Below are 13,212 nucleotides of genomic sequence, written 5' to 3'. Positions count from 1 at the left end.
CTGGGACTACAGGCGAGTGCCACCACGCCCGGCTAATTTTTGTATTTTTAGTAGAGACAGAGTTTCACCATATTGGCCAGGCTGGTCTCAAACTCCTGACCTCGTGATCTGCCCACCTCAGCCTACCAAAGTGCTGGGATTACAAGCATGAGCCACCACGCCCAGCCATAGTTTTTAATTTTTAAATAACATACAACTTGAAAGGCTTTCTTCAAATGCTACTTTTGAAATTTCTGCTATGGTTCAAATGGGATTTGTAAGGTGGTTCAATATTGCATGAAAGTTCTTAGTCAAAAAAGGTTACTAAAATTGCAGATTGAATAACTGGTTGTTTAAAGATTTACTTTCAAGTCAGCCAAAATTTTTCTCATACTTCATATTTTTAATAATAAATACACCAATGAAAAATTACCTTATCATAATCAAATTTGGACTCACGTGCCTTCTGTATGACTTTTCTCAAAGTATCTGGAAAAAAAGCCACAAAATAGCAAAATTATTTTTTCAGTAAAAATATAAAATGCGTATTTGGAAAAAGATCTTTATATGCTTACAAATTAATATAACTGTATTTCTATTATTCTTATAATTTTATTACTATTTCTTAATGTAGTTAAATAATTAATGACGCTAGTCAGAAGCCAAGAATAGAAGACAAATACTTCTGATTTATTATTTTGTCAGGGACAGAATTAGAGAGTTGTCATTTTTAAGTTAGTAATTTATCATAATACACTTTAATATTTACCAGCAAACCACATACAGCTTATTAATAATCATTTATAAAAATTATGCTGAAATTGCTAATTCTTAATTATCTGGAAACACAAATGAAATTTATTTTTCAATAATTCCACATTTGCCTGATATTAATATTTTACAAAGGAATGGATGAAAGGAATCTTAAAATTAACCCAACTCGGCAGGGTGCTGCAGCTCACACCTGTAATCCCACCACTTTTGGGACTCAGAGGCAGGCGGATCACCTGAGGTCAGGAGTTCCAAACCAGCCTGGTCTACATGGTGAAACTCCATCTCTACTAAAAATACAAAAATTAGCCAGGTGTGGTGGCACATGCCTGTAATCCCAGCTACTTGGGAGGCTGAGGCGGGAGGATCACTTGAACCCAGGAGGTGGATGTTGCAGTGAGCCAAAATTGCGCCACTGCACTCCAGACTCCATCTAAAAAAATAAAATAAAATAACCCAACTCAAGAGTTCTTAACATGGGAAATCCTTCTCTTCCTGCCTCCAAGCAGTGCACAAAAAACTATGCAATGCAAACTTGAACTTTTCCATAAATATTCATTTAGAGCATTTTCAAATTCTCACATAGGCCTGGGACCAAAAAAAGGTTAAGAGCCACCACTTAACCCTGAGCCGCCATCTAAGAATGATATGAGACAACTGGGACACGGACAGAGAGGGTGACATAGTGATTCGTGAGGAGGCCAGACCAAGGCCCAGGTCTTCCTCCTCCTGTGCGGGTGCCTTCCCGCCACCCTGTACACTGCCTCTCACCCCAGGAAGGAGCTTCTGCATTACTATCACTATATCCATCACACCTGAAATGTACTACTGGAGGGGCGCAAACGAAAACCCTACATCGACTCCTTTTATGATGCGAAAGTTCAGATTAACATACAGGAAAACAAAGCAAGCCACTTTCCCAAAAGGCTTTCTGCAAAACAACTTTTCTCCTTTACAACTCAGAGATATGGGTGATATTTAAAGATTATGCTGCAGGAACAGAGATTTTCAAACTGATATGCACCCAGGGAACCCCAATAGTTTCTTCACAGTACCTTGGGGGCTGCCCAAGGACCAGAGGGACACTGAGGCTGTCTAATCCCCTTCAGACAACACAGATTACCTCCCCTTCAACCAGTCAGCATTGCTTTGGTCTGTTTTACAGATCAGGCTTCTGTTTAGAAGTCATGTGTCTGTTGGCTGCATAAATGTCTTCTTTTGAGAAGTGTCTGTTCATATCCTTTGCCCACTTTTTGATGGGGTTGTTTTTTTCTTGTAAATTTGTTTGAGTTCTTTGTAGATTCTGGGGCTGTAAACTAGTTCAACCATTGTGGAAGACAGTGTGGCAATTCTTCAGGGATCTAGAGCTAGAAGTATCATTTGACCCAGCCATCCCATTACTGGGTATATACCCAAAGGATTATAAATCATGCTGCTGTAAAGACACGTGCATACGTATGTTTATTGCGGCCCTATTCACAAGAGCAAAGACTTGGAACCAACCCAAATATCCAACAATGACAGACTGGATTAAGAAAATGTGGCACATATACACCATGGAATACTATGCAACCATAAAAAAGGATGAGTTCATGTCCTTTGTAGGGACATAGATGAAGCTGGAAACCATCATTCTCAGCAAACTATCGCAAGAACAGAAAACCAAACACCGCATGTTCTCACTCATAGGTGGGAATTGAACAATGAGAACATTGGACACAGGGTGGGGAACATCACACACCGGGGCCTGTTGTGGGGAGGGAGGATAGGGGAGGGATTGCATTAGGAGATATACCTAATGTAAATGACTAGTTGATGGGTGCAGCACACCAACATGGCACATGTATACATATGTAACAAACCTGCACGTTGTGCACAAGTACCTTAGAACTTACAGTATAATAAAAATAAATAAATAAATAAATAGTCTACTGTTGATTTAGAAACTGAGAAATCAACTATTTATCAAAATATATTTAGCTGCACAGCATAATATGTTGCATTTTGGGATCTTGACCTAGAAACGAGTTAGAAGCGAATCCAAGCTCCACCACTTAACTGAGTGTCTGTAGGTAAATAACTGCTACAAACATCCTCATCTGTAAAATAAGATATCCCTACTCTCAAAGGACCACTAAGGGTGAAGTGAGAAAACATTTATAAATAAAACAGCACCGAGCCTGGCACATAATGGGAACATGGTATATACCTGCTATTATTATATGAAGGAATTTAGAGAATGTAGGTTATAGAACAGTATCCATGGTAAGTGCAGTGTGGAAGACTATTATTCTGGCCATTCAATATCCATTCACTTTTATTTTTTCCCTTACAAAACAAAGCAAACAAACAAAAACAAAATGAAAAACTTCGGATTTCTTTTGGGGAGCTGCTCCTTCCATCCTCTCAGGCCACGTGGACTGGGGAAGCCGTGAGCCCAGCACCACAAAGGTCTAAACCAGCATGGTCTCCAAACATGGGCTATGGGAATCCCCAAGATACATTCAGGGTGTCCATGAGGTCAAAACACAAGATGTTAATGCTTTTTTTGTTGTGTTGACATTTGCACTAGGGTGCAAAGGCAGTGGTAGGTAAGAATGCAGGGGACTTGGCACAAATCAAGATTGCAGCTAATACTCATTATATTCTTTCCCATTAGGCATTCATGTTCAATAGTTACACTTAAGAAGGGTCTTGATAAAGCATTAAAAATTATTTTTATTAAATTTCAACCTGTGAGTACAGCTCTTTTTATTATCCTGTGTAAAGAAATGGTAACTACACATAAAGCTCTTTCATGCACATCCAAGGATAATGTGCAAAAAGCATTTGTGCAAGTGTTTTAAGTTGTGAGCTCAACGAGCCACAGCTTTCATGGAACACCATCTTTACTTGGAAGAAAAGTTGATGGCCAGGCGCAGTGGCTCACACCTGTAGTCCTAGCACTGTGGGAGGCCAAGGACAGAGGACTGCTCGAGCCGAGGAGTTTGAGACCAGCCTGGGCAACTAGGTAACATAGTGAGACCCCACATTAGCCAAGTGTGGGGGCATGCACCTGTAGTGGGAGGCTGAGGTAGGAGGATCATTTGAGCCCAGGAGTTCAACTAAGCCACAGTTATGCCACTGCACTCCAGCTTGGGTGACTGAGCAAGACCCTGCTTCAAAAAAATAAATAAATAAATAAAACTAAATAAGAAAGACTGAGAGACAAATTGTGACTATTAAGACTTGGATATACCCAATCTCAGCCCTTAATCTGGTTCACTGCAGGCTTGAACTCCTGGGCTCAAGTTATCCTCCCCTCTCCCCTCAGCATAGCTAGACTACAAGTGCACGCCACCATGCACAGATAATTTTTTATTTTTTTATTTTTTGTAGAGATGGGGTCTCACTGTGTTGCCCAGGCTAGTCTTAAACCCCTGGCCTCAAACGATCCTCTCACCTTGGCCTCCCAAAGCACTGGGGTTACAGGCATGAGCCACCGTGTCTGGCCAGCATTTTCTCTAAAATGAAAGAAGTGGAGTTTGCAAGTTTAAGAAGCCACTGACAGGATTTGTTGCCAATGATAAAATTAGAGCTTTCAAGCAAAAATTAGAATTTTGCAAAATGTGTATCCACCACCATGAGCTTGACAGCATTCCAGTACTTATGCCTTTCTAACGTGATCAGTAAGGATATTAAAGAATTTTTGATACTATAAAATGAAATATGTCCACATTTAGGAGATGTGCAAAACTCGGTGACTGAATATTTTCCAGATGATTCATGCATCATGTCACAAAATCCTGCATGGAAAAAGATCCATTCAAAGTGGAAGACAGGGAGGTGGGAGGAGGCCAGATGATAAAAAATTACTTCATAGGTACAGTGTATGTTATTCAGGTGACGGATACTCTAAAAGCCCTGACTTCACGACAATGTGCTCTATCCACGTCACAAAATTACATTTGTACCCATAAATTTATACAAATTTATATTTTTTAAAATAAATAAATACAGTGGAAGACAGACCAGTGGATGTAACTAGATCAAAATATAAAAAACTAATTCATGTGGTTCCAGATTCCATATTGCAAATAACTTTTACAAACTATCACTTGTACAGTTTTGTGTGGTATTAAAGAAAAATATGCACAATTATCTGAAGAGAATACTAAAATACGGCTCTGTTTTACAACTACATATCTCAGTGAGAGCAGACCTTCACACTCTACATCAGTCACGCTAACACCCAGTACTTCAACAGGACCAGCTCAGATACAGATATGAAAATCCAGCTGACTCGCACTAAGCCAGATGTTCAAGAGATCTGCAGAAATGCAAAAACGGATGCCACTCTTCTCATGATTTTTGCTTTTGGAAACCGTAGTTATTTTTAACAAAATTAAGTTATTTATGGAAAGGGTTTACTATCTTTCTTTTAAAATAAATTGACAAATATATGTTAAGGTGTTCTCCATTTTATCTTCAAACATGATCAATATTGATAAACAAAATCTCTTTGGGGCCCTGAATAATTTTTAAGAGTTAAAGGGGAGCTGAGACGCACAGTGTGTGAGTGAGACCTACAGTGTGTGAGTGAGACCTTCTGGTCTGAGACAAGCAGCATATTCCCTCAACCCCCATAACTGGGTTTAGAAGTCAATAGACAATCCAGCTTCAGCCAGTGAGACACAGACTAACTGGGTTTAGAAGTCAATAGACAATCCAGCTTCAGCCAGTGAGACACAGACTAACTTGGTTTAGGAGTCAATAGACAATCCAGCTTCAGCCAGTGAGACACAGACTAACTGGGTTTAGGAGTCAATAGACAATCCAGCTTCAGCCAGTGAGACACAGACTAACTGGGTTTAGAAGTCAATAGACAATCCAGCTTCAGCCAGTGAGACACAGACTAACTGGGTTTAGGAGTCAATAGACAATCCAGCTTCAGCCAGTGAGACACAGACTAACTGGGTTTAGAAGTCAATAGACAATCCAGCTTCAGCCAGTGAGACACAGACTAACTTGGTTTAGGAGTCAATAGACAATCCAGCTTCAGCCAGTGAGACACAGACTAACTGGGTTTAGAAGTCAATAGACAATCCAGCTTCAGCCAGTGAGACACAGACTAACTTGGTTTAGGAGTCAATAGACAATCCAGCTTCAGCCAGTGAGACACAGACTAACTGGGTTTAGAAGTCAATAGACAATCCAGCTTCAGCCAGTGAGACACAGACTCACTGGGTTTAGGAGTCAATAGACAATCCATCCAGCTTCAGCCAGTGAGACACAGACTCAACAGACTCAAGTCTTGGCGTTTCTTGTTTTTTGTTTTGTTTATTTCATAGAGATGGGATCTCATTCTGTCACCCAGGCTGGAGGGCAGTGGCGCCATCATAGCTCACTGCAGCCTCCAACTCCTGGCCTCAGCCTCCAGAGTAGCTGGAACCACAGGCGTGCACACCACACGCAGCTAAGCCTTGGCTTTTTGGGGCGAGAAAAGCTCACTAACACCTCCCTTCCCCAGGCCCTTGGTGGAAAGGACGTTGGTGTGGAGTCTTCTGCCACAGTCCTCCAAGCACAAGGCAAGAGACTGAGAATTGAAGCCCCGCGTGAGAATCAGCCCTGGCAGCATCACGGGAGCTCCACTTTGAATGGATATTTTTCTGGACTGCACGTGCTGAGAAGGTGGCAGGGATGCATACTGTAGCCCGGAAAGTACAGAAAATAAGGGCAGCCTGTTCTTGAGGGCACATGGGTTGCCCCATGATGCTGTCTGGGACGTGGTTCTGCGCCTCTCCATCCATTGCTCTGTCCATAGCTCTGACTGCCAGCCTCTCCGGGGTGTGTGGCCTGGGAGTGAGCAGCCCTGTGAACTTCAGGATGGACCTTCTGCGGCCAGCAGCCAAGTCTGCAGAAACGAGTTCTGGAACTCAGGGTCTCTCTCTCTGTCTCTCTCTCACACACCCCCCAGGTCAGGGGATAGCGCTGGCAGGATGCTTAGCTTCGTGGGATTCTCTTGCACCTTCTCACTACACTTCAACAGGGCTCCATCAACAGCACATGCAGCAGGAGTTTCTCCAACAGGCTGCGTGCGTATGTGTGCGATTTATGAGTGTTGAGATGTCTGAGCCACAGACGTAAGCTAAAATAAGAAACGTGCCTTGTGCAGGACCCATATATTATAAGAGATCCATCTTCTTTATGTGAATCAAAACTCATCTTTGACTAAGATATTTCTGTTCCCAAACTGGCTTCTTTGAGTACTTATGTAGATTCTGGCCCAAGCTGGGCCTAGTGAAATTCCACCCCTGTAATGTTCTCTTGTAAAATGAATAGAGAACTTAAAATCCCCTGTTGTTTGCAGTAGATTTATCAGACTTGTGCCAAGCTTAAGTGCTCTTGGAAAGGTTTTGCTGATAGTATCTGTAAGTCAGCTTGCTTGGGCACTTGTGTTTACTTAGAAATGTGATGAATTAAGAGCATAAATAGTGTTAAGTGCCTCTCTGCGGAGAGACCACAGTCCCTCTTTTGCCTTTGGTGGCCCCATCTTAAACACACATAGTTCAGGGGTGTCACACGTGGCTCTGTGCTAAGAAGGATTTAATATGTTAACCCATACATTAAAACAACACTGATCAAAGTGAAAGAGATTATTCATATTTTCTGAAAAGACACAGAATAAAATAATATTCAAGTTCAATTTAGAGACTTGCAGAAACTAGGTTTGTACATGCATCATTTTTGTAAATTAAATACTAATTAAAATGCAACTATAATTGTTCCCTTCCAGGCACAAAAGACTTTCTGGAGGCACTTCCAAATAAATTTGACAACTTGCCCCCATCTAGACCAAATTCAAACCAAGTAGAACTGACAAGCCCAGAAAAAACACACATCTACACAGTTCAAAAAGTGGTAAGTCTCTGGATGTGCTGGCATTACACAGGCTATGGAAGATTGAGAGGCATCTTGCCCCAAGAAAAGTGTCCAGTGCAATGCCTGGTATGTAATATAGGGAGCACAAAGTGTCCAGTGCAGTGCCCGGTATGTAATATAGGGAGCACAAAGTGTCCAGTGCAGTGCCCGGTATGTAATATAGGGAGCACAAAGTGTCCAGTGCAATGCCTGGTATGTAATATAGGGAGCACAAAGTGTCCAGTGCAGTGCCCGGTATGTAATATAGGGAGCACAAAGTGTCCAGTGCAGTGCCTGCTATATAATATACAGAGCACACAGATGCTAAGAGACATGTTAGCCTCTCCCACCTCCACTCTGGGATCCCACGGCCTTCAACACTCCACACTTCCCTGCCAGCCCTCGGCGACTGGCGCAGAATGAAAGTGTCCTGTGCCATCTGTGTGTTGCCTCTTCCTCCCTGACCCACAGCCTGACTCTATTCCTCAGCTCTTTTGCAGCTAAGAGGGACCAGGGGACTTGAGTTCTGGCCAGCAAAACACGGATGGACGTACACGCACACCACTTCCAGGCCTGGCCTCTGAAACCTCCCAAAAGACCCTGCATGTTTGCCCTCTTTATTCTTTTCTCAGCTAAATACAGAGGATCCAGAGGAGAATTCCGAAGCCCAAGCGGCTGGCAAATCCATTCGGTGGAGCGAGCCGGAGTCCCCAGACCACACCACCCAACTCACGGCAGCCTCTACGTTGGACGGAGCAGTGAACCACAAACATTTTGTACTGAGATTTGGGCTTGTTTCTCTTAGCAAAGGATGTTACTTACCCTAAAAAAACACACCTTACTGAATTAAGACCCCCAACATTTTCTACCTACATGCCTCCTCTACCAGTAGCCTATCCTGCCAGCTTTGACTAAACATAGAATGAGAAAAAAACAAAACAAAATTTTTTGGTTTCAGCAGAAAGTAAACATACACATGACACATGCAGAGACTTAGTGAAGCTTACAGACCAGCACCCACATAAACTGAGATTTTTAAGACATCTTCACTCAAATATATGAATTCCTGTATTCATAAAAGAGAATGCATGAAAAGGTACTTGCGCTCATAAAAATCACGACCAAATACAGTAGAGTATAACTCCGATGAATCACTCTTCCTGACTGCTTCTCATCCATGGCCTACAAAGCTTGAAGAGTCATCCCAGGCCTGAGACACATCCAATAAGCCTACCAACTGAATTGTCCTAATCTACAAAACACATGTCCATAACCAATTTAAACCACCAATTCAAACAAGCCTCTACTGCCAAAATACTTAAGGAAAATGTTCTCAGGTAATAGTATTATCCTGGGAATAGTGCATCAGATAGGGGTCAAGGTTAAGCTGGCTTAAAATCTCTGTAGCATCTCCAAGAGTTATGAGTACAAATGGCTGGTAAAATGAGTTGGGAGCACCAGCTTCCGGGTCCAGGTTGCCCTTTCTGGAGGAGAATGCAGATTTAACTCAAGATGCAGAGCCAGCTGGTAAAAATATAAACATTTACGTGGTTTATATGTGGCCACCAGCACTTTCTCCAGGGCTCCCATATGGAAGGGATCTTAAGTAACTAACAGAGGTAACGCTGCCTCTGAGTCTTGTCTTCCCTTATTGGGCTAGGCTTGCTGGGTGTTGTTTTTATGCTTTAGAACTTCCTGATTCCATTTTCTAAAATAAAAATTTGTCTTCTCTTGGTAGGAAAATACCTCATGACTTTAAACAAATCCAGAAATGTCTAGTTATTTGCATAGCTTGACTCAATTTACCTTTCATCAAGGAAAACAATGTTTAAAGAGCCAATTCATTGCGTGAAAATGTTTAAATCTACATTGAATCAGCGTAGTAGATATAATCAGTTCTGTTAGGTTGACTGGAAAGGAAAAAGAAGGAAAACAAGCCTTAGATATTTTATTTTAACTTAAGACATACAAATACACATGCATTTGCCTCTCATCTGGTGCAAAGCCAGTCACTTCAGCTCCAAATCACAAGCTCGAGGGAGACAAGAATGACCCCATGGACTCGCGGAGTCACACTGTCTACACAGAGTGGGTACTTCAGAGACGGTACTCAGTCATCACAGACTCTGCGTCAAGAAATAGCAGAGAGTGGGTACTTCAGAGACAGCACTCAGTCATCATAGACTCTGCGTCAAGATACAGCAGGGAGTGGGTACTTCAGAGACAGCACTCGGTCATCATAGACTCTGCGTCAAGATACAGCAGGGAGTGAGTACTTCAGAGACAGCACTCAGTCATCACAGACTCTGCGTCAAGATACAGCAGAGAGTGGGTACTTCAGAGACAGTACTCAGTCATCACAGACTCTGCGTCAAGATATAGCAGAGAGTGGGTACTTCAGAGACGGTACTCAGTCATCATAGACTGCGTCAAGATACAGCAGAGAGTGGGTACTTCAGAGACAGCACTCGGTCATCATAGACTCTGTGTCAAGATATAGCAGAGTGGGTACTTCAGAGACAGTACTCGGTCATCATAGACTCTGCGTCAAGATACAGCAGAGAGTGGGTACTTCAGAGACAGCACTCAGTCATCATAGACTCTGCCTCAAGATACAGGTGACCTTGCTCATTTGATTCTTCAGTGATTAGAATAGGCAGAGGGCTAGGCCTTCCTCCAACCACACACTCCTTCCCACCCTCATTCCCAAACATTGGGAATAACTGCCTATCTCTGTCATGGTTCCCTAGAGAGACAGAGCCAATAAGAGACAGTAATACAGATATTCAGAGACTTATTCTAAGGAATTGTGGGAGCTAGCAAGTCTGAGATCTGTAGAGCAGGCTGGCAGGCTGTAAACTCAGGTAGGAGTGGATGCTACAGTCTTGGGGTAGAATTTCTTCCTCCTCAGGAAACCTGTTTTTGTTTTTAAGGCCTTTCAACTGATTGGATGAGGCCCACTCACTTTATCGAGGGTACTGCCTTTCTTTTTTTGAGAGAGACAGTCTCTATTGTCCAGGCTGGAGTACAGTGGGGCAATCTCAGCTCACTGCAACCTCTGCCTCCTGGGTTCAAGTGATTCTCCTGCCTCACCCTCCCAAATAACTGGGATTACAGGTACATGCCACATACCACAGCTGGCTAATTTTTGTATTTTCAATAGGGATGGGATTTCCCCATGTTAGCCATGCTGGTCTAGAACTCCTGACTTCAAGTGATCTGCCTGCCTTGGCCTCCCAAAGTGCTGAGATTACAGGTATGAGCCACCATGCCCGGCCGGTACTTACAGTATTTGGCCGGTACTGCCTTTCATTAAAGGTTTCAATTCGTTTCATCACAATTAGTTTCATTACAATTAGTTTCGTTAAACTAGTTGTAGATGTTAACAACATCTATAAAATAGTTTTAGCAGCAACACTAGATGAATGTTTGTTTACATCATCATCTACTATAGCCTGGCCTAATTCTACCCCAGTCAGCTATTGCTGCTGCTGGATGGTTATATCTCATAGGTGCAGGAGCAGAATATCTCTGAACAGCTCTGTTTCAGAGCAGGTAGAGGAACCATCATTAATGACAACTGCCGACAACCTAAGCCCCCTACCAAGCAAAGGGTAGCACTCAGGGCCCAGTGAGCACAAGGGCAAGAGGCCACACATAGTCTCTGAGGACAAGGATCTTGAATGAGGATCCTTAACCACCCCCCCAAAATAAAGTTGATTTATATTTGGTGTGCACTCAATTCAAAGGCCTGAATTCAAATACATGCCTTTTGAAAAGATTTCCATGGAAAATATTACAGCTAAAAAAGTTTGTCACTTGAAGAGTTAAGTGTGGCTTCTCTGAAAAATATATTTATCAACTCTACCTTCCAGCACCCCCATTTGGTTAAATGTGCCCATTATTCATAATGAAATGAACACAATCTGTCCACTCCTGGGCTCACATTTTCCTGTGGCTGGTGTGGGCGACATTGAGACCAAAGAAGGGATTCTGGGGGGACCCAAACAGCACGATGGCCCCGGATCCTGGAGTTCCCCAAACTTCCTGACTGAGCCTATTTCCTTATGCTGTGGCTGAGCTGTGCCTGTCTGAATTTAGTACGTGAGTGATATGCATTGAAAAACCATTTTCTGCTGCAACAGGGCTGTACTTTTCAGTTTCTCAGAGTACTTTCGTTTAAACCCTTCAAATCCTCACATCCACATGACTAAATTATTCAGTTTGGTTTTTGATAAAAGGAGTGAAGTTTCAGACTTTTAGAAGCCAAGCTGTATTTATTAGACGTATCAAATGTATCCCCGCTGCCTCCATGTATATAACAAAGTACAGTATAACAAAAAAAAAAAAAAAAAAAAAAAAGAAGCAGCGTGAAGGGGAAATTGTTTTCCTTATATATAGTTTGAGCTCACATAAATTTGTTTTAATTAAATTAAATGTTTAAAATAATTTTATTAATCTAGTACTCTATCTCCCTCTTCCCCCATCCACAGATAAGAAATACACACTTCTTGACAAAACAAAGTTAAAAATGCTGGTTCCTGTAAATCAGATCTCACCATATTCTTAAGTAGGATATGTGACCTAGAACCATTTTTACAGTATTTCAGCACGTAGTATTTGTCATGAGAAACTTACCAACTACCAGTCACGATTGTACTGAATAAAAGGGCTCTGATCTCCTTAAATTTATATATATATATATATAAAGATATGTATATATAGTTTATTATTGTATTTAATATGACATGAACAAGATGAATTTTTTTCTTGTAAATTGATGTGGATGGTCAGCCACTGCAGGCTTCATCTTCAACATTGTCTCATTCCTTCTTAAAATGAGTTACCCATTTGCAAACTGTGATTTCTTTAAGACATTGTCCCCATACACTATGTGTAAAGCATCCATTATTTCACTATTCTTCCATCCAAGCTTCACCATAAATTTGATGTTTGGGCTGGGCATAGTGGTTCACACCTGTAATCCCAGAACTTTGGGAGGCCAAGGTGGGCAGATCACGAGGTCAGGAGTTTGAGACTAGCCTGGCCAACATAGTTAAACCCCATCTCTACTAAAATGACAAAAATTAGCTGGGTACGGTGGTGGGCACCTGTAATCCCAGCTACTCAGCAGGCTGAGGCAGAAAAATCCCTTGAACCCAGGAGGCAGAGGTTGCAGTGAGCCGAGATCATGCCACTGCATTCCAACCTGGGTGACAGAGCAAGACTCCATCTCAAAATAAAAAACAACAACAATTAAAAAAAAAAAAAAATGGATGTTTGCTCTTGCTTCAGTTTTAGAATTCATGTTGCACTGATACAGGGTGTTTGTTTGGTTTTTGTTTTTTTTGAAACAGGATCTCACTCTGTTGCCTGTTCTGGAGTGCAGTGGCACGATCATGGCTCACTGCAGCCTTGATCTCCTGGGCTCAGGTGATTCTCCTGCCTCTGCCTCCTGAGTAGCTGGGACTACAGTCACATGCCACCAGACCTGGCTAATTTTTGTATTTTTTGTAGAGACGAGGTTTCATGATGTTGCCCACGTTGGTCTCGAACTCCTGG

At 42.1% G+C, this 13,212-nt stretch overlaps 1 protein-coding gene across 4 annotated transcripts in view; it reads right to left on the bottom strand.

Moving 5' to 3' along the window:
• The window catches only part of PROM1 (prominin 1), a 115,237-nt gene that overhangs the window by 69,610 nt on the left and 32,415 nt on the right, over window positions 1-13,212 (bottom strand). For all 4 annotated transcript variants that reach the window (XM_008017828.3, XM_008017834.3, XM_008017835.3 and 1 more), the window contains exon 3: window positions 413-468. In XM_008017828.3, coding sequence (XP_008016019.3) covers window positions 413-468 — 56 coding nt within the window. The remainder of the gene's footprint in view (window positions 1-412; window positions 469-13,212) is intronic.

The sequence above is a fragment of the Chlorocebus sabaeus genome, chromosome 27 (genome assembly GCF_047675955.1).
Source record: "Chlorocebus sabaeus isolate Y175 chromosome 27, mChlSab1.0.hap1, whole genome shotgun sequence".
NCBI lineage: Eukaryota > Metazoa > Chordata > Mammalia > Primates > Cercopithecidae > Chlorocebus > Chlorocebus sabaeus.
Note: the sequence above shows the minus strand (reverse complement) of the source record. Positions and strands in the feature narration are given on the sequence as shown.